The sequence below is a fragment of the Salvia miltiorrhiza genome, chromosome 7, assembly GCF_028751815.1.
Source record: "Salvia miltiorrhiza cultivar Shanhuang (shh) chromosome 7, IMPLAD_Smil_shh, whole genome shotgun sequence".
Taxonomy (NCBI): Eukaryota; Viridiplantae; Streptophyta; class Magnoliopsida; order Lamiales; family Lamiaceae; genus Salvia; species Salvia miltiorrhiza.
In genome coordinates, this window is record NC_080393.1 from 49243707 (window position 1) to 49266260 (window position 22554).

At 37.2% G+C, this 22554-nt stretch overlaps 2 protein-coding genes across 2 annotated transcripts; one reads left to right on the forward strand and one right to left on the reverse strand.

Annotated features, from left to right (window-relative positions):
* Positions 1–952: 952 nt before the first annotated feature.
* On the reverse strand, positions 953–5542 carry LOC130994608 (probable aminotransferase ACS10). Its single transcript, XM_057919664.1, has 4 exons — positions 4824–5542; positions 2982–3107; positions 2184–2344; positions 953–2114 (listed from the first exon to the last, which is right to left on the reverse strand). The coding sequence occupies exons 1-4, from the start codon at positions 5274–5276 to the stop codon at positions 1262–1264; spliced, it is 1593 nt and encodes a 530-aa protein (XP_057775647.1). The 5' UTR covers positions 5277–5542; the 3' UTR covers positions 953–1261.
* Positions 5543–10119: 4577 nt separating this feature from the next.
* LOC130994610 (uncharacterized) lies at positions 10120–15102 on the forward strand. Its single transcript, XM_057919665.1, has 2 exons — positions 10120–12822; positions 12885–15102. The coding sequence occupies exons 1-2, from the start codon at positions 11587–11589 to the stop codon at positions 12897–12899; spliced, it is 1251 nt and encodes a 416-aa protein (XP_057775648.1). The 5' UTR covers positions 10120–11586; the 3' UTR covers positions 12900–15102.
* Positions 15103–22554: the final 7452 nt, after the last annotated feature.

Below are 22554 nucleotides of genomic sequence, written 5' to 3' on the forward strand. Positions count from 1 at the left end.
CTTGGCTTTGTTTCTTATTTGGTAAAAGGCTGCTTATTCGCTACTGCCATTGAAATGGGCAGGTTTGTTAGTTTAGTTGAGTTCCTGTGTGTTTGAAAAGGCTGTGCGTTTGTTCTTTTTTATTATCACACCAAAAATGGAGGGATAATTATCCATGTTTGAAGTGAAAATAATGAAGGAAAAATGGTGAATATCTCTTTTGTGTCAAATGTTGGAAAATGAAGGAGACATTTAAAGGCATAAATTTGTGTTATCTATCATTTTCTATTGATAAATTTATCCATCAAAGTAAACGCAGTCTTATAAGTGAGAGAGAGAGAGAGAGATTTTTTTTTTTTTTTTTCATTTTCTACAAAATAAAATACAAATTTATGCTTTTCATTTCAAAGAGGAATAATATTATTATCCTCTATTTTCTCTATGATACTCCCTCCGTCCCACGAAGCTTAAGCAACTTCTTATCGGCATGAATTTTAAGAAGTTGGTATTTTGTGTGTTAAGTGTCCTAGGTAAAAAAGTGAAAAGGTGAATAAATGGTAAAATTTTTGCCATATAAGATAATGGCTCAAGCTTCGCGGGACAACCCGAAAATAAAAGTTGCCCAAGCTTTGCGAGGCAGATGGAGTTTTATTTATCTTCCTTGGAATGAAAATTGTGAAATTATCTTTTATAGATTATGAGGGAGTTTTATTTATCTTTATTAGAATGAAAATTGTGAAATTATCTTTTATAGATTATGAGGGTAAAAGAAATGAGGAATTTGAACTGATATTTTTTTTTTCTCCTTCCTAAGTAATAAATTTACAAATGACATACTCTTAAAAAATAATTATAACTGAAAATATAATAGGGGTGAGCAAAGAACAAACTAAAACTGAATAATCAAATGGAACTTTTAACGAAAACTCTCTAAATTGCCTAAAAATTGTAACTTGAGCTATTAAGCAAACAATGAAGATAAAAGTTTATGCTATATTTATAATATTTTTAAATTCGAACTAAAATATTATCCCAGGCTTAAATTTCGAGCTATAATTTAACAATAAGCCAAATAAGAATTACACTACACATGAAAGAAACATACAATCCAAACTTGTAGGGAATTATGCACAAGAAAAAGAATGAATCAACTATGTCCATCTCCACTTCTCATCAGCTGCAGATAGCCTATACACAGCGATCATCTCAAGAAACTTTGGCGACTTCAGCCTCCACTGCATCTATACTTATAAGGCGTAATTGCGCCTAAATACACGAACTTTTAAATAGATGTACAGGCATCTATAACTTCCTTAATACGTCGAACGACCAAAGGGATCTCCTTCTCTCTCAACGTGCTAAAACACAAGCCAAACCACCCCGGTTCGACACAAAGGCAAGAAGATCCGGGAACGGTGTTGATCTTGGCGATGCTCAACAGCTTATTCCACAGATCGGCTTCTCCTCTCTCGCTGTAGGGGCGAATCAATCCGCTCATATCAGCCCAGCAGTAAAATCCCCCGGAGCTCTTCATGCACTCAACCCCCAGCCGCTTCAACCCGTTCACGAGCTCAAGATGCATCCTTTGAAGCCTGTCCCTGCTTAGCCCGACGGCTTGATGAATGAATTTCGAATCCGAGAGCATGGATATCAATAGACGCTGCGTAGGGATGGAGACGGATGAGAATCTTGTTAGCTTCTTGGCTGCGGAGAGAACGTTCTCGTTGGAGGTGTAGATGACGCCCATCCTGAACCCGACGAGGGAGATATCCTCGGACAGGCCGTAAACTATGTGGACTCGGTCTCTGTCATGATCTTCTGTGTCGATGATGTCTGCCATGCTTACAAACTCCTCGCTTCCATGAGTGGATCCGACTAATAGCTCGTTCGAGATTATGTGGATGCCTTTCTCCGTAGCAAAGTCCAGAAGGCTGTATAGTGTTTCGCGGCTATAGAGAACACCAACGGGATTGGAAGGGTTGGATAGAATTATCCCACGGACGCGAAGACCACGTTTCTTGGCTTGGTTGAATGCTCGGTCGAGAGCAGTGATACTTAGGCTGAAGCTATCAGCACTGCGGCAAGGAACTGGTATGATCTCCACCCCGGTACGCCATTTGATATCCCCATCGAGGCTGCATACTAAGCTCACTTTACTGTCCTTGTTACACGAAAGAACGACACGAAAATAAAGCAACACTTACTCTGGACAGTACGGTGATGGCACGAGAAATGCATTTCCTGGATCAGCGAGGGAGAAGACGAGAATCTCGACAGCAGGGGCTGTACCGGCTGTGAGTACTAGCTGTGCCGGGTTAGAAAACAGCGGTCTGCCCACAACTTGACACATGAACCCTGCCACAGCCTTGACATTGAATAATTAGCACAAAGCTTATCATAAATAATAAACACAGAAAGGCATGAACATAATTTGCAAATGATCACAGTGATACATTATTTATACTTGCCTTTCAATCCATTTTAAAATAAGATTACAGCATCAACTTCATTACTAAGTTCCAACATGAGCTGCAATGTTCTAGGAGTAATGGCAATGGCAGACTGATTCACATATTCAAATTTATGAGAGCAACATTCACAGGTTGGACACGCAAATTACAAGCACTCTTGATGAATCTAAGGCAAAGGATCATTACCGCCCAAATGTCATTCACAAAAGGAGTAATTCAGTGTAATGAATATGTTAGTCAGATATAAAATTTTCTCGATGCAAGTCCAAATAAGGTATACGTAATGTAGCAGGAGGAGAGAAAACTAAAGTTTCACGCATTCTGCTCTAGAAAGTTACTGATAACGAATCTGATTTACAAGAAAGAAAATGGAGATCATTTTCCAAATAGCAAAATGTGCATGGACGCAGAGGTATCGTTTTGATACAATTTGCTAAGATGCAGAAATGATCGAAATTTCACGCACTTTTTGGTTCAATAGATGTCACTATGAACGAACAAGAACCCCGGGCAAAGAAAGGATATGCTTACTGTTTTCAGCTCCTTTAAACCATCAAATGGTTGGTACGAGGTGATCCCAGTTATGCTCAGTTCCTCACCAGTTATCAATCGTGTCGTATGATCTGTAAGCCAGTCTTGAACTATGTCCCACAACAGCTACACAAGAACAAAAGGGAAAACTGATCAATTTTGTTTCAACACATCACAGTTCACAATGCTGAAAAATATGACCAAAAAACAAGATCTCCCATAAACATTAAAGTTATGTCATCATCACCCATGCATGTAACTACAACAACATTAATCTATGGATGCATTTTATGTATCTACGCTTTCATAGTTCTACTATGTAACCCCAACAAATTGTCATTGTTGAAAAGCATTTTAGAACACAAAACAGCAGCAAGAAAAAAGGTTTCAAATCTAAAATCTCAATGCATTTAGGGGGTGTTTGGCTGAGTTATAAGCCCCTTAGACGGTGTTTGACTGAGCTTATAAGATCCTTCAATGTGTTTGGCAAAATAAGCTCCTAAACAACTTATAAGCTATAAAAATAAACTCCAGGAGCTTATAAGCTCCCAAAAAATAAGTTCCTCTATCCCAACTTATTTTTTTCATTATCTTATATAAAACAATTATCATACAAATATTATTCAGTTATGGGTTTTTTAATTTCATCATATACCTTTTCAAATTCATCTCTTTTCCATTTTCTCTTTCTAACAAAGATTTTATCTCTCTATCACAAAATTCTCTATCTAGCTAATAAGCTCAAATATGTGAACACTTTGACAACTTATAAGCTTTTGAGAAACTACAACTAATAAGCTCTTGAAACATCTTAGAAGTTGTTGAAGTCTAGATAAGATGTAATGTATATACCTAAGATCAAGTGAGAAGTCTGTTCATTCTCTAGTGGTTCATCTAAGAAGTGATGATGATTCTCTATTTTTGCCTACAATTTAAATTCAAAAGTAGAGTTGATGATGTTAAGTTGGGGATAATCCTTTTATTGTATTTTATCTCTGATAATCTTAGAATATGCAATTCATACTTGCAATGTCTGTGCCTAAGATCAAGTGAGAAGTCTGGATACAACTCGGCTATTTTCACTATTTTGCCATTTTTTCATCATTTCATTCTATAGTAGTCATCTAGAAACATCTTATCAGTTGTTGGAGCTTACAAACTCTTCAAAATCAACTTAGTCAAACACCCTATTAAAACTATCTAATAAGTTATTTAGAAGCTTATGAGCTTTTGAGAAGTGTTTGACAAAATAAGTTCCTCATAAGCTCGCCAAAAAATTAGTTTTTCAACTCCAACTTATTTTTTCCTAATCTTATAACTAACAATCATTTACAAAAATAACATTACTATGGTTATTAATTTTGCATCATATATTCTTCCAATTTCATCTATTTTCAATTTTCTCTCTAACTAGAATTCTCTTTTTCTAACTCACTTGAAACATCTTCCATGTTGTTTGAGCTAGCTAATAAGCTCTCTAAAATAAGAGCTGCCAAACACCCTCTTAACCAACCCTCTACTACACCTCCATGGATCACTTTACGTAATGCAAATTAATGATGAAGTTACCATTAGATATGATGATTTCACCTCGACACCACCATCACATAAATTACAAGAACTTGAAAGTCCTATAATTAAACAAATACAACTTTCAAAACCACAATCCATTTAACCTTTATGAAAATCTTAAACAACAATGCATGATAGGAGATATGCATACATACAGAATTCAACTGGAAATGAAACAGATACATACACTAATACAAATTCACACATACAGAAACATGCAAACACAATAGATTTTTTTCAGAAAAAAACAAACTTTTAAACTGGGCCCACCCTGTTTTCAGTCGAGCAAAGCTGAATTACACCATTGGGATTCTCGACCTCGTCAAAAATGTCTTCCTCCGCCCGCTTCAGCCCCTCATAGTAGGGCCCCTCGCGCTGTCTAACAATGGCATTAGCTCTCGACGAAACGGCAGCGGGCCCGCCAGGCGCCCGGGGAGAAAGCAGCGCCCTCGAATGCACCCTCTGCAGCCCAGACGGCGGCGAAGGAGCTTCAACCTCCGGCGGCGGAGCGCGGCCGCCTCCCCGGCCGCGGCCCTTGAGATAGAGCTGGAGAAAGTAGAAGAGGGCGCAGGGGATGACCGAGCCCAGGACAAGGCCGCCGCTCCCCTGCACCACCCCTTGTAAGGGCACTATCACCCGCATCCCCGCCGCAGCCCCGCCGCCGCCGCCGCCAGCTGTGGTGGTGGTGGAGGAGGAGGAGGAGGGGTTTCGGGCCTTTCTCATGGCGACATTGCGCCGAACCCCACCAGCACGAGAGCGACGGAGTGTACTATGCAAGACTACAAGGATTGAGTAATGAATAAATTTATTGCTTCCTCTCTCAAGAGTGAGTGAAGGAGAAGAATGGTGGCTGATATTTTTATGTAGTACTTATTTTTTTTTGTTTCTATTTTGTGTCGCGTTTGGACAAAATTCATGAGGAAAAGCATTTTAAGCAGAAGATTTTTAGGTTTTGTTTGTTTGATGAGTTTTGCGCGGTTGAATTTGCCGATTTGCGGGGGAAATATCGATTGTGTATTTATTTAATTTGTTTGTTGGGAAAATATTTGTTGAATTTACATAGCTGTCCTTCCTTTTCTTGCTGGATGCTTAAAGCAGGGCCATAAATACCAGCACAAGATCCTATATTTAATTTTTTTTATTTTTAATTTGAGGGAGGGAGAACGGTGGAGTTTGAACCCTAAATTTTACTGTTAATTCGCATTGCTTAGTGTCCCTTTGTGAAGAGATCCAAAAATATACCCCTTTTTTATAGTTTTTTGGTTAATAGTATTTTATGTCTTCAATATTCAATTTTTTTTTATAAAATATTTTAAATTTTTAATTTCTACAAAAATATCTGAACTTTCAATTTTTCGATAAATGTCCTGCTATATAAAATCTTGTGACAGAAAAATGATTTTGATGAGCAGTAAAATACGCATCAGCCTTGTGCATAACAGGGCAGAAATATTTCTCTTTATTCTTATTATTATAATTGTTATTTTAAATATTTGGTGCAGCGCTGACTTAACAGAGTTGACTTTATCAATCGAGAGTTATCGTGGCAGCTTAACCCGGCTCTCGCCTTGGCAAAGCTCAGCTCTGCCTTCCAGCTATGTCACGCGCCAACCCTGACAGCTCAATTCCAAGACGCGGATCAGTATAATAAGGCTTGAGCCTAATTGCTTAAGTTAATGGGCCCAAGTGCTATGTTTACTTTGATGCTTATAAATAGGGCTTTTGTTGCGGATTCAACACCAAAGAATCCTCAATTGCTTCAACAGAGCAATGAACACAGCAGCTCACCAACTCACAATTTCACTCTAATAGTTTGTGTAGTGTTTTAGAGAATTGAATGAACTGTAAAACAAGAAAATAAAGGAGACACAAGGATTACGTGGTTCGATCTTTTCAGATCTACATCCACGGCTGCAAAGTAAGGAAAATCCACTATGAAAACAGGAGACAAGAACAAGTTACAACACTCAGCAACAAGAACAGGAAACGCAGTTATCAAGCTAACTTCAAGCTACTGCACTCTCAAATCCTATCTCTCTATTTAGCTGAAAACTAACTAAACTTATTCACTGCTATATGATGAATATGTATACAAGATTTGAGATGAAAAGGATAACAGACGCGGCCGCAAGAAAGAAGAGAAGTTGGCTTGCTGCAGTCTCTTAACCGAAAATCTGTTACAACAGATTTTAGGTTTAAAGTTTGGTTTGCAACTAACTCCTCCAACTATTGCTATTTCCTTTCCAGTCCCTCTTCTATGTAGTCACCAAATAACATTCTCCACCTTGACTGCATAGTGTCAACTCCACCTGCAACTTATTTCAACCAAAACAAGAAAACATAGGAAAACATCAGTAGAACATATAAGCTCTCCTAATGAGAGCAAACACTTATCAACTTAAGACAGTAATTGAACTTTGCTGGTGGCAAAGATTTGGTTAACATATCAGCTGCATTCTCCTCAGTGCTTACTTTAATGACTTTAACAGTACCCTTCTCAACAATATCTCTCACAAAATGCAGTTTAACATCTATGTGTTTCGACCTTTCATGAAAAGCTTGATGTTTCACCAAATGTATAGCACTTTGGCTATCACAAAAGATAGTAACTGAATCCTGCTGAAAACCAAACTCTTGCACAATCCCTTTAAGCCATATACTTTCTTTTACTGCCTCAGTTATAGCAATGTATTCTGCCTCAGTAGTTGAAAGAGCTACCACAGATTGCAACATGGACTTCCAACTAACAGCAGATCCAAACATTGTAAAAACATAACCTGTTTGACATTTCCTGGTATCAACATTTGTAGCATAATCTGAATCCACAAAACCAACTAACACTTCACTGTTTCTGTTAGTAGCTTTCTTGAACAGAATTCCAACTCCAGCTGTAGCTTTTAAGTATCTAAGAATCACTTTTAAAGCTTCCCAATGATCCTTCCCAGGATTGGCCATAAACCTACTAGTAACACTAATTGAATGAGCTAAATCTGGCCTAGTACATATCATAGAGTACATAATACTCCCTACAACATTAGCATAAGGAACCCTACTCATTTCTAGTTCTTCTTCTTTAGAGCTAGGACTCTGCTTTACAGAAAGTTTTATATGTTGAGCTAAAGGAACACTAACAGTTTTAGCTTCATTCATGTTAAACTTCCTAAGCACCTTATGAATGTAATCAGATTGAAGCAACATTAACTCATTCTTATCCTTATTCCTTCTAATATCCATTCCTAGTATTCTCCTGGCCTCACCTAGATCTTTCATATCAAATTCTCTACTTAAAGCTTGCTTAACATCATTAATATCATCTAAAGACTTGCTAGCTATTAATATATCATCAACATAAAGAAGTAAACACACAAGACCTCCATCCTTAGATTTTTTCAGATAGACACACCTATCATATTGAGATCTAGAGAATCCAATACTCATCATAAAGTCATCAAACCTCTTGTTCCACTGCCTAGGACTTTGTTTCAGACCATAAAGAGACTTCTTAAGCAAACACACTTTAGACTCTTGCCCCTTAATCACAAATCCTTCAGGCTGGTTCATGTATATGGTTTCTTCTAGTTCTCCATTAAGGAAAGTTGTTTTAACATCTAACTGATGGAGTTCAAGTCCTAACTGATTTACTAATGCTAGTAAAATCCTGATAGAACTATGTCTAACTACAGGTGAGTAGATTTCATTAAAATCTATACCTTCTTGCTGTGTAAACCCCCTAGCTACAAGCCTAGCTTTATACCTTATAGTCTCAGAATTCCCAACAACCTCTACCTTTCTCTTGTAGATTCATTTACAACTAACACACTTTTGAGTTTTCACCTTTGGGACCTATCACAGCCCAAAACCATTTATTTTCTTTACAAATTTTATTTGAAAATTAGTGAACTTTTAAGTTATAAAGTGCTTGAAAAATATTTTATTTATTGAATTAATGTTAGTCTAGTCGTGCCCCTAATTAAAAAAATAATTTTTAAAAAAATCATATATAAATAATTTTTTTATATAGTGATAAATGTTTGTCTATATAATTATTTATAGTAAGAAATCTACATACTTAAATGTATATATTTAAATTTTTAGTACTATAGTTTATTTTATTACATATATGCACGAATTAAATATATATATATATATATACATGGTTATCAAAGTTATATATATATAAATTCTACATGCATGCACCCCTACGTGGATTGTTTTTAAAGGATGATAAAGCAAGCCTATATGGTTTACTCATCAAACCTATATATTTTTAAATTTATACTTTGACACTCTAAATAGAGATGCTTTGAGCTGATATTTTCGACCATCAAACATAAACATTAGAGCTTGGATACATTAAGGTATATATATTTGTATTATTATTAAGTTATATATATATATATATATATATTAAATTATATATTAATTATTTTTTAGTTAATATTAAATTATGTTTAATTTTATGGGATTAGGTGCGGCACGACTATGACGTTGACTTTGATTTGAACTACTCAAGTTAATTTTCAAAGTTCAAATACAGGTGTGGGATTTATTTCAGTACATGCTGTGGTTAATCTTTGTCCATTTTAATATTATGTGTTTACCATATGTGAGTTGCATTAAATTATATCGCTAGGGGCCCGTTGAATGGGTCCAGGATGGAAAGATCCTTGGTATGCCACAATGCGATATTATGTTAAAGTTATGGTTGCAACCAGTCGCCAGGGGCCGGCTAAATCGGTCCAGGACGGAAAGGTCCTTGGTATGCCACAGTGCGACTTTCAGTTACGAATGTATTGATCATATGTGATTCTCATTTTATTAACGTGGACAATGATTGCATGTTCCCACACTGAGTGTACCTTGTATGCTCATCCCATACTTAACATTTTCAGGTTTTAAAGGCCGGAGGCGCGTGGAAGGTCGAATGGCGAGTCAAATATTTTGAATTTAGTTTTACTTAAAAATGTTATGTTTAGTAAAGTATTTTAAAACAAGATATTTATTTCACTATTTTCTCGTTAAATATTTATTTATAGTCATAGTTTTTCCGCGTGCGTTTTCATTTAAAATTAAAATGGATTTGGGTGTCACAGGACCAGCTTCCAAGTCTTATTCTTCAGTAAAGACTCAATTTCCTCTTCCATTGCCTTTATCCAGTGTTTACTGTCTTTACAAGTGATTGCCTCCTTGTAGTTTCTAGGCTCCTGGTAAGATATCTGCTCAGCAACATTCAGAGCATGGTATATTTGATCAGCTTGAGCAAACCTTGATGGTGGTCTGATGTTCCTCCTGACCCTATCCCTTGCCAGATGATAATCACTCAAAGTATCATCAGAAGTATCCTGAGACTCTGATTCTTCTTCCTTGATTTTAATGGTCTCATCATCTCTGTCATCAGCCTCTTCCTGAGTGTCTGACTTAGCTTTTCTGGTAGTATGCTCCACCTCGAGTTCAGCAGTTGTTGACTCTCCCTTATAAGGCATAACATTTTCTTTGAAAATAACATCTCTGCTCACAAGAGCTTTACCTTTTCCTGGTTCTATGCACCACAGTTTATAGCTGATTGGGCGTATTTTATACGCATATTTTGAGTGTTTTTGGTGAATTTTAAATGCCTAGTTCCTGCTTATTATTATCTTTTGGACTTAATTGTGAAACTAATAAATATTCTTCATGGTTTTGATAGGTTTTGGATAAGAGGATCGAATTTTGAAGAGTTTGAATCTGTGCGCGTTTGCTGTGCGGTGTGCCCATACTGTCTGTGATGTCCGAAATAAAGGCTGAATTGGCGAGAGTTGGGCGACTGATATCTCTTTTACTTTCTTTTAGTGGGCTTTGACTTTTAAAAGGGCTGCATTTTGCCTTATATCTTTAGTTAGGCCCATGGGCCATTTTTATATTACTTTATTAGATTAGGTTTGTTATTTCCATAGATATATATATATATTTGTGATGATACACGCTTAGAGAGACATCACATATAGACGCCACCCATTCTGGAGAGCAGCTGGGACGTGATTTTGGAGCAATTTAATTCAAGTTTTCTTTTCTTCATCTGTTCTTCGCAATTTATTTCTTAATTTTCTTTATTTATTTGTTTATGCGTTCTAGCTAATTCGTTTATTCCAGCATCGATTAGGGAAGCACTAGCAAGATTATTCTGTGAGATCTAATTTGTTCTTATACTTTATTTTTATGCTTGTATCTGTGATTCTCTGTGTTTATCGTTATTAATTGTTTTAATCCATTAAGTAGTGCGCAATATTTAGTGGGTTAGAATTAATTATACAACCAATTGAACCGGCCATCCGTAATTGTGGTTTAGGTTTGATTAGTGGTAAATTGACACATCAGGGTCAAGGGAAAAGCAGTCTTAATTCAATAATCCTGCGTCAGAGTTTATTGATTTTGAATCGGGTTTCTCTAGTAATTAATGCTGTCGGCTCATTAAACCTATAGAGCGTCTCTTACGGTTGTCAGTCGATTAGGGTAGTAATTAGTGAAGCGTCTTCCTGGTTACCAAATAATTAAGGAGAAATAAGATCACGTCAGAAGCGTCTTCGGTGGTTATAACTGGTTTGCTTGCATAAATTAAAGTTATATTTGCATCAATGATCGGAATAATTAAGCTAGGGTGGACTTAATTGATTGCTGGAATTCTTTATTAATTGTTAGAATTTTCTATTTATTTATTTAGGATTAGAACCTTTGCAATTCTTTTGGGTTTTATTTATTTATTTCTATTTTAGTATTTTCTCAATATTTTCCCCATAAATCTCGTTTTTGGAGTTTCTTTACAGGTTGGATTTTAGGAGAATTCTCGTCGATCCCTTGGGAGACGATTTTGCTTGCTGCTGTCTGCGCAGTGTGGGCATACCGGCTGACTGCCGGATATTTTTGGTGTAAAACGACGCACCAAATTTTGGCGCCGTTGCCGGGGATCGGTTTTTAAGTAGTAATTTTCCTATTATTTCGATTTGCTTTTTTTATTTTATTTATTTTTGTTTGAGGTTGATCTATAGCTGAAATTGAGATGTCTGAAGATGGGGACGATGACCGTGATGATTTTCTGCCACCACCACCGTTGATAAGAGAGTTGGGCCGCCACAAGAGAAATCATCCGCTATGCATTGTGTTGCCCACGATTAATCAAAATGCTGAAATCAAGCCTGACTTCATTCAAGTTCTTCCAAAATTCAGCAACTCGCTTGGAGAGAGTGCACATAAACATCTTGCTGAATTTGATTTAGTTTGCATTACTTTACGCCCTCAAGGTTTTTCTGAAGATCATTTAAGATTACTAACTTTTCCTCATACATTGCAGGGTAGAGCTCGAGATTGGTTGTTTGATCTATCGCATGGATCAATCAGAACTTGGGACGACTTAGAGGAGCAGTTCTTGCGTAAATTCTTTCCAGAATCAAAGGCTGCAAATCTAAGAATAGCTATTAGTATCATCAAGCAGAGGCAACACGAGTGTTTGTCTGATTATTGGGAGAGATTTCAACAATTATGTCATAGATGTCCTAACCACGGATTTTCTGATTATCAGTTGCTCATTAATTATTTTTATCGTGGTATGTCTTCTTTTGACAGGAGGATTGTTGATGCTGCTTGTGGAGGAAGTTTGACCAACAAGACCTTAGATGAAGCAAAACAATTGATTTTTGATATGGTCACCAATGGTCAACAATATGAGGATGAGGATGATGATAGGTACAGGCCGATCAACAGAGCAGAAGATGTATGTGTGAATGAGAAACTCGATGCTCTAACTTCCTTAGTTAGAGGCATGGTTGGAGCTCAAATTCAGAAGGATAATCATCCAAATTTCAGCTGGAATCATTCGCCTGAATTTTTCACCAGCGCACAGCCGCAGGCTGGGTGGTATGCCCATACCGACCGCCCAGAGCCCAGTATGAGCGATATTCTTCAGAGTCTGGCACATAGCAGCCAGATTGTTAACAATTTGGTGCAAAGTCAGCAAGCTTTCCAGCAAGAGACGCAAGCTGCGTTGGGTAGTATGGGCACACAGATCACTCTGCTCACCACTCAAGTGAACAAGTTGCAAGTAAATCTTGGAAAACTTCCATCTCAAGAAGAAGTACATTCCAAGGAGCATGTTTATGCTATGAATTTAATGAGTGAGGAAGATTTCTTTGATCCAAAGCCCATGGAAGATGAAAAGGAGAAGGAAGAGCAAGAAAGTGCTCAGAATGATGAAGTTGTCGAAGAGGCACAACAATATGAAAATCTCTCTTCTTCCGAGGTAAGTGTTGAATCTGAAATTTATAATTCTAAAGCATTAATTTCTCTCACTTTTCCTTTCAGGTTGGCTCAACATAAGAATGGAAATGAGGAAAATGAGATTCTGGAAATATTCACGATGAATAAAGAACCACCAGAATATTATGATGAAATTCAAGGGTGTAAAGTGCAGCTGAACCCCACCAATGACGTTCTCACTCAGCATCTGTCACGCGGTATGCCCATACCGACCAGCACTGGACAGATTGTGCCTTCAATTGTGAAACTGCCAAAGCGGAAATTGAAACCACCTGATGATTGATCCAGTTTCAGGGAAGTTTTTGTTAGTTTACTTTCGTTTTTATTTTATTTTATTTTATTTTTCTTTTTCTTGTCTTTTATGCTTTCTTTGTTTTGTGTCTTTGTTCTTAGTATTTCCCCACACAATGAGGACATCGTGTTGTTTAAGTGTGGGAGAGTTTTTATGTCTTTTGTCTTGAGTCTGTGTGCATGTTTTGTTTTGGTCTTCCTTTTGAGTCTGTCTATGGCAACTTTTCATGCGAGCATTTCGATTTGTTAGGATGAGCATATTGATATGGATTGTATGGTTGTTTTCTTGGATGATACAAAAATGTGTTGAAACACATATGTGTTTGAGGATGACGAATGTGCAAATTGATCAATTTTGTTGAAAACCACTCATATAGTGAGGATTGAGCCTTTAGAGCAATAACTTGAATGCTCCTTGCTTGTTTTCGATGAGTGTTATGCATTCTTGACTTCTTGATATTCGGTTTGCCATGTTGCCATAATAAATTTTTAAACAACCAATTGGACTCATTTGTGAAAGCGATTTAGGCATTAGGAATAAACCTCATTGGCCTTAAAAATTTCATACCTTGCAATATTCATTAGTGAGCCATTTTGAAGCCTTGACCCTTTTTATTGTTATATATGATTGAAGCCTCGAAAATTTTAGCCATTAGCCTTCTTTTAGCCTTGCTTTGTCCATTTCCAGCATGATGCAAGTGGTTTGTTTTGTGATATTACTTTGTTGGAAGAATAAGGTTGATTGAAATTTAGTGCTTGGTTGGAATGATTGAGGATTGAAATTGACAAAAGAGGTTGTTGGTTGTTTAAAAATGAGGTGATCTTATGATGTTAATTCAAAAAAAAAAAAAACAAAAAAAACAAAAAAAACAAAAAAAAAAACAAAAAAAAGAGAAAAAAAAGAAAAAAAAGAGAACGCTGGAGTTTGAATGTCTATGTATTGGGAATAAGGGTTGATTTGATTTAGTTTGATTTTGGGATTAGAATGTGGTGAACTACTTGCATTGTGTTGGTTTTATTAGCCTTGTTTATCCACTTTTGTTTATCCTACCTATGCACCCTAGCCCCATTACAACCTTGTGGAAAGACCTATTGATTCATGGATAAGTTCAGTTTTCGAATTGAAGATATTGACATAGTGGCAAACTTATAATGGATAGAGTCGAGTTGCATGTTTGTGAATTTACCTACCTTTTGATATTGAGAGATTTGAGCGAATTTAGTGAGGCTGGATTGATTTTCACGTTTTTGACTCGAATGAAGGGTGAATGCACATGATTGTTGATTCCAAGAATGGTTTGAGGAAAAATGATGATTGTATCTTATTCTAACTTTGAGATTTGCTTGTTGTGATTGTTGCCATGGCTAGTCGTCGTTAGTTGCGTCTTGTCTTGTCTTGTTTGTGTCTTGAGTTTTGTTCTTCCCTTTGTTTTGTTTTTCTTATGCTCGAGGGCGAGCATTGTCTAAGTGTGGGGGAGTTTGATTGGGCGTATTTTATACGCATATTTTGAGTGTTTTTGGTGAATTTTAAATGCCTAGTTCCTGCTTATTATTATCTTTTGGACTTAATTGTGAAACTAATAAATATTCTTCATGGTTTTGATAGGTTTTGGATAAGAGGATCGAATTTTGAAGAGTTTGAATCTGTGCGCGTTTGCTGTGCGGTGTGCCCATACTGTCTGTGATGTCCGAAATAAAGGCTGAATTGGCGAGAGTTGGGCGACTGATATCTCTTTTACTTTCTTTTAGTGGGCTTTGACTTTTAAAAGGGCTGCATTTTGCCTTATATCTTTAGTTAGGCCCATGGGCCATTTTTATATTACTTTATTAGATTAGGTTTGTTATTTCCATAGATATATATATATTTGTGATGATACACGCTTAGAGAGACATCACATATAGACGCCACCCATTCTGGAGAGCAGCTGGGACGTGATTTTGGAGCAATTTAATTCAAGTTTTCTTTTCTTCATCTGTTCTTCGCAATTTATTTCTTAATTTTCTTTATTTATTTGTTTATGCGTTCTAGCTAATTCGTTTATTCCAGCATCGATTAGGGAAGCACTAGCAAGATTATTCTGTGAGATCTAATTTGTTCTTATACTTTATTTTTATGCTTGTATCTGTGATTCTCTGTGTTTATCGTTATTAATTGTTTTAATCCATTAAGTAGTGCGCAATATTTAGTGGGTTAGAATTAATTATACAACCAATTGAACCGGCCATCCGTAATTGTGGTTTAGGTTTGATTAGTGGTAAATTGACACATCAGGGTCAAGGGAAAAGCAGTCTTAATTCAATAATCCTGCGTCAGAGTTTATTGATTTTGAATCGGGTTTCTCTAGTAATTAATGCTGTCGGCTCATTAAACCTATAGAGCGTCTCTTACGGTTGTCAGTCGATTAGGGTAGTAATTAGTGAAGCGTCTTCCTGGTTACCAAATAATTAAGGAGAAATAAGATCACGTCAGAAGCGTCTTCGGTGGTTATAACTGGTTTGCTTGCATAAATTAAAGTTATATTTGCATCAATGATCGGAATAATTAAGCTAGGGTGGACTTAATTGATTGCTGGAATTCTTTATTAATTGTTAGAATTTTCTATTTATTTATTTAGGATTAGAACCTTTGCAATTCTTTTGGGTTTTATTTATTTATTTCTATTTTAGTATTTTCTCAATATTTTCCCCATAAATCTCGTTTTTGGAGTTTCTTTACAGGTTGGATTTTAGGAGAATTCTCGTCGATCCCTTGGGAGACGATTTTGCTTGCTGCTGTCTGCGCAGTGTGGGCATACCGGCTGACTGCCGGATATTTTTGGTGTAAAACGACGCACCAATAGCCCTTAACACCAGTAGGATATCCTATCATCACACACTTAATAGCTCTAGGTTCTAACTTATCTTGCCTAATATGGGCATAAGCAAGACAACCAAATGCTCTCAAGTGAGAATACCCCCCTGACCTGCCACTCCACATTTCTTCTGGAGTTTTCAATCCAATAGCAGTAGATGGACACCTATTGATCAAATAGGCTGCTGTAGTAACAGCTTCCCCCCAAAACCTTGCAGGCAGCCCTGAGCTACTTAGCATACATCTAACTCTCTCAAGTAAAGTCCTATTCATCCTTTCTACTACTCCATTCTGCTGTGGGTTTCCAGGTACAGTAAGATGCCTCTTAATCCCTTTGGATTTACAAAACTCACTGAATTTCTCAGACATGAACTCAAGACCATTGTCAGTCCTCAAGAGTTTCACCTTGCAATCTTTTTCATTTTCTACTTCACTGCACCATTGAACAAACTTATCAAAAGCATCAGATTTATTTTTGAGAATATAAACCCATACCTTTCTGGAATAATCATCTATTAAAGAGATGAAATAGCTTCCTCCACCCACAGTGGTGGTCTTTGAAGGACCCCACAGGTCACAATGTATATATTGTAAAGGAGCAGTAGATAAATGTTTACCAACAGGATATACAAGCTTTTTACTCTTGCTTAAAACACATGCTTCACAGTTACTTAGATTAATATCATGTTGATTGTTGAGCAGTTATAAGATCTTGTTTCTTAAGCTCTATTAATCCTTTTTCACTTACATGACCTAGTCTTGAGTGCCAAAGCATAGGATCAGGATAAGAAGCATGCTCAGTTTCTCCTATCACAGTAGATCCTATCAAGTGATATAGACTATGTTTTCTTACACCCTTCATTATGATTTTATCACCTTTTATAATATGCAAACTAAGGTTCTCAGATTTAAATTCATAACCCTTAGATTGCAAAGATCCTAATGATATCAGATTTCTCTTTAGGCTAGGAATATACCTGACATCATTTAACAGCCTCACTGATCCATCATGGAGTTTTAACTTCACATATCCAATTCCTTTCACAGGGCATACCTCATCATTTCCAAGAATTACTGAGCCAAGTTCTTTAACCTGCAAATTAACAAACCAAGATTTAGAGGGACACATATGAAAAGAACATCCAGAATCAAGTATCCAATCATTTTTAGTTGAATTTGAAATGATATTTAAAGCTTCTGCTTCTTGGCATTGCTCAGCAATATCAGCTGTGTCAGATGTTGAGGCTTTCTGAGCCTGCTTCTTCTTCCAGCTATAGCAATCTTTTCTGATATGGCCGGGCTTCTGACAGAAATGACATTTTCTGGTTTCTTTTCCCTCCTCATCTTTGGTCTTCCCCTGAGAGCTCGGTTTTGATTTGTCTTTCCAGGGCTTCTTGGATTTGCTCTTCTGTGATTTGGCTTTGATATTTAAACTCTCATTGGGTATCTCTGATTTTGATTCAGCAGCCTTCTGGAGTTCTTTACTCCTAATTGCAGTCACCACTTCTTCCAGTGTGATGGTTGTTTGCCTGCCATACACCAAAGCATCCTTCATATTGTCATAGGATTTTGGCAGGGCACTTATCAGCATGATTGCCTGATCTTCATCTGCAAGCTTTACATCTATATCAGCTAGATCATCCAGAGCTTTGTTAAACTCATCTAGCTGATCTAAGATGTTCTTGTCATCAGAAATCTTGAAGGAGTAAAGTTTTCTCTTCACGTACAGGCGGTTTGCTAGAGATTTTGTCATGTACAAACTCTCTAGTTTCTCCCAAACTCCAGCTGTAGTAGTTTCTTTTGAAACATCTCTCAATACTTTGTCTCCAAGACAGAGTATAATAGTGCAGTGTGCTTTCCGCAGCATTTCTTGAAGAAGATCTTTATTTTCACTCTCTTTCTTTGATATCTGAGTTTTATCTAATGCACCAATCAATCCTTGATGAGTCAGTATAGTTTTCATCTTGAGACGCCATAGTGAGAAATCGTTCTTTCCAGTAAATTTCTCAATATCGAACTTAGACATCGCCATTCTTCCAAGAACAGATGGATTCGCTTCTCTCCGTTGATCTGGTTTGATTCTTCCTTTGCGAGCACTCTCCTTCACCGTAGGAAATCGTTTCCCACAGACGGCGCCACTTGTTGCAGATTCAACACCAAAGAATCCTCAATTGCTTCAACAGAGCAATGAACACAGCAGCTCACCAACTCACAATTTCACTCTAATAGTTTGTGTAGTGTTTTAGAGAATTGAATGAACTGTAAAACAAGAAAATAAAGGAGACACAAGGATTACGTGGTTCGATCTTTTCAGATCTACATCCACGGCTGCAAAGTAAGGAAAATCCACTATGAAAACAGGAGACAAGAACAAGTTACAACACTCAGCAACAAGAACAGGAAACGCAGTTATCAAGCTAACTTCAAGCTACTGCACTCTCAAATCCTATCTCTCTATTCAGCTGAAAACTAACTAAACTTATTCACTGCTATATGATGAATATGTATACAAGATTTGAGATGAAAAGGATAACAGACGCGGCCGCAAGAAAGAAGAGAAGTTGGCTTGCTGCAGTCTCTTAACCGAAAATCTGTTACAACAGATTTTAGGTTTAAAGTTTGGTTTGCAACTAACTCCTCCAACTATTGCTATTTCCTTTCCAGTCCCTCTTCTATGTAGTCACCAAATAACAACTTTCATTATAAAACTAGGGGACTCTCTTTTTTAATATGTAAATGCAATCATACACAAAATATAGTGAAAACTCGGGCAACCTCCGTGGACCTAGATCATTATGATCGAACCACGTATATTTTGGTGTCATCTTATATTTTTATTATTGAAATTATTTCTGAGCTCATCAATTGACGCTGTCAGTAGAAAAATCGAGCTAAGGCGTTGATAATGTCTTCTTGATCTAAAAAGAAATTTTTAATCATTTTTCTCAAACTCTCCCAAAGCAACACCATTCTCAAACCATCTCAATTCGTTGATAAAAATTAAACAACTTGCTTTCAATTCTCAAATCATTTGGAAGCTTTAATCAACCTCTCCATCTCCATCTCATCACACACTAGGATACCATATTCATTGATAAAATTGAGAATATCCATAGAACAATGTGACAACAAATAGAAAAAGAATAAATGGAATAAAAACTGTACCTTTATCATGTGAATTCGACATCACACAGTGATACAACTAAATCTAAATGCAGGAGACAACAAGAGAGATTGTCGGCGGCAGGCGATAGGCGGCCAATGATTGTGGCTGCACCGCAGAGACTGGAGGGTATAGAACTTGTAGTTGTAGGGTTTGGAGTAAATAAAATATGTTACAAGAAAAGATAATGAAAAAAGATGAAAAACTAAGAACTAAAAAGGATAAATTATGCTAGAATATCTAAAAAAAAATTGAATAACGGAGTTAGACGCAGTTAGGTCAAATGGGTTTAAATGTATGCTTTTTCAGACTTTGAGGGTCTATTTGATCCAATGTTGACTATGGATAACAACACGCTATAGGGAGCTATACTATAGGGGTCTATCTGCACCTTAACCCTATCTAAAACTTTTCTATATATATATATAAGAGTTAAAACATCGAGCAAGCTTTTTAGCCTGAAAACTCGAACTTTTTAGCCCCAAAGCCCGATCAGCCCTGTGTAGAGGCTAAAATCTACAATTAAGGATGACGTCTGCACGTCCGGATAGATCGGGCACTAGCAACCTGTCAACACAAGAAAACGTAAGAACCCTAGGTTGAGCACCGGGAGGGGGTGTCGACCGTAGAGCCTCCGACGCTCAAGTCAGTAACGGAATAGTAAAATAGAATGATAAGCAAATTGAAATAAGAGAGAAAGACAGGCTGGAATGAGCAGTTATTCCAGGATGTAGGCGGCGTCGGAGGGTGAAAACGGTGACAGTGAGTTGTGATAATGGAATATGGGAGGCGGCGGTAGGCCAAGCTGGCTATTTCCGGTTTGGAAGAGCGATTAGCGTGGCGGTGGAGTAGAGAGCAAGTAGGATTTTTCGTGTGTCTTTATGATCTAGTCTGAATGTTTTTATAGGAGACATCCAGCCGCTAGGGTTTTTACAGCCTGGCCCCATCAAAACCCTCATCCCTTCGGTTGTTGCGATTTGAACGGGATCATGAAGATTTCCCTCTGACTGCGTCAGCCTGGTGGAAGACGTCTTTTTAGGGTTTTGACGGCTAGGTCTTATAACTTCGTCAATCCCGGTCGGCTATAACCCTTGGGCCACATGCGATATATCCAGCTTGGTTGTGGATTTAAGTCGATCTATAGCTTTTCGAGCTAGACGGACCAGTCCGTTTGACTAGTTGGGCTTTTTAAGATTGTGCCAAACTGGCAAACTAGCTTGGTGGGCTTAAGCCGAATGCAGCCCGACTGTTTAGACAATTTGGACCTAAAGTGGATAGTCAACCTGGGTCGTTCCAGGTTGTTCCTGTGATAAGTATAATTTCACTTATTGGGCTAGACGACAAGTTTTCTTAAGTGTTTGGGCCAACCTGTTAATGATCCAAGTTGGTCAGAGGTTTGTCGGGCTGGACTGGCCAGGTTGTTCCTGTGATAAGTATAATTTCACTTATTGGGCTAGACGACAAGTTTTCTTAAGTGTTTGGGCCAACCTGTTAATGATCCAAGTTGGTCAGAGGTTTGTCGGGCTGGACTGGCCGGGTTTGCTCGGCTCATTAGTCCAGCTTGGAATGTTAATTGGGCTTGAGCTATGTTGACGAATTTTGCCCACTACACCCTGCGGGCTGATTGGGTTGGCTTTTTTTAGGCTTTGATTTTTTTGGGCCTCTATTTTATATAGCCCAACCCAACTTTAAATACAGGAGGCGATTTTGCCAGCTTTATGCATGATTGAGAAGTTTTATCTTCAATAGTAGGATTTCTTCAATGCCGACATTTTCAATGGGAGAAGAATCAAGCAAAACCACCTGAAATGATAGAAATAATCAAGAGTCTTGTGTGCGTGTGTTGGCCAAGCGGTAAGGGATTAATGCCTAAGGCCAAAGGTCTTGGTTTCGAGTCCTCTATGGTGCGGCCTTTTAATTTCTTTATTTAATATTGTAAATCTATCAAAAATAATACTCCCTCTGTCCGCCAAAAGTGGACCACTTTTACTATATCAGGCGTCTGCAAAGAGTATACCACTTTCCTTTTATAGAAATGGTCCCACCATCCACTTTAATCTTTTATGCTTACAAACACTCTTTATTTACAAAAAAAACCACCTCAAATTCAATCTCAATCACACATCTCATAAAATGGTGGGACCCTTTCTCCACTACATCAAAATTATCACCAATTTTATTAAATCTCGTGTCCAGCCAAAGTGGTCTACTTTTGGCGGACGTAGGGAGTAATAATAATAATAATAATAATAATAATAATAATAATAATAATAATAATAATAATAATAATAATAATAATAATAATAATAATAATCAAGAGTCTTGAAATATCTCAAAGTTTCAATCCATCAAAGTAAACAATTGATTGGTCTTACTATTTTTATCTATTAAGACTAATTTTTCAATGTAAACACCCCTAGATCTATGTCTGATCTTTCTATATCTCCCCCAAATCGGCGTCGCTATTATATTTTCTTTATTACAAATCAGCGCTGCGCGGATAAGTCTTGGCGCAAGCTATTCGATGAAGAATAGAGATGAGGAGCAGGTGGCAGTGGCCCTAAATCTAGATCTTCTCTTTCTCTATCTCTCTCACAAATCGACGTCGTTCATTTTTTTTTATCACAAATCTGCTAGTTAGTCGTTGGCGTGAGCTATTTGGTGGGGAATAAACGAGGAGCAGGTGATGGCGGTCACACAATTGGCGAGCGCACCTGACTCGCACACTCCGCATTGATGGCCATTCCAAAAAATAAAAATATGTATTACATAAAGTTGTTTGGACATTTCCTAAAAAAATTTAGGAAAAAACCCACTCACACTCTAGCCTCTAGGGTGACTCGAACCCCCGACCTATTGGTTGGAGGAGAATCGTCTTACCAACAGACTGCGCTTCATCGTCACAAATTACAAACATCTTATGCAACATATATACTGACTTATGCAATCATTCTCAATTCTCACCACATTTGTTCATTCTCATTTGATTTTCTCCCTATATATATATATGGTGCGGTTCTAGAGAGAACTATATTATTTGTGAGAACGTGAGAACTATCAAATCTAATGCATCCACTGTAAAAATTAATGCATTCGCTGTTAAAATTAATGCACTCAAAAAAATAAAAAAAATTGCTCCCTTCAGGATTCGAATCCAGGATCTGCATTCATCCAACAAGATGATGCATCCACCGTAGATCTTGATGATCGAATTGCTGAAAATGGTTCTCCGTTCTTTTTTTATTTAGTGGTTCTTTCTTGAACCTCTCCCTATATATATATAGAAGAATGTTCAATAGAGAAGTAAATGTTTGCAAAGAAAAGAGAAACAATCTCAGCTGTTGATCTTATTTAATCTAACGGTCAGCGTTCGTTCGTTTAACGTTCAACGGGAATTGTGTTGAACTTAT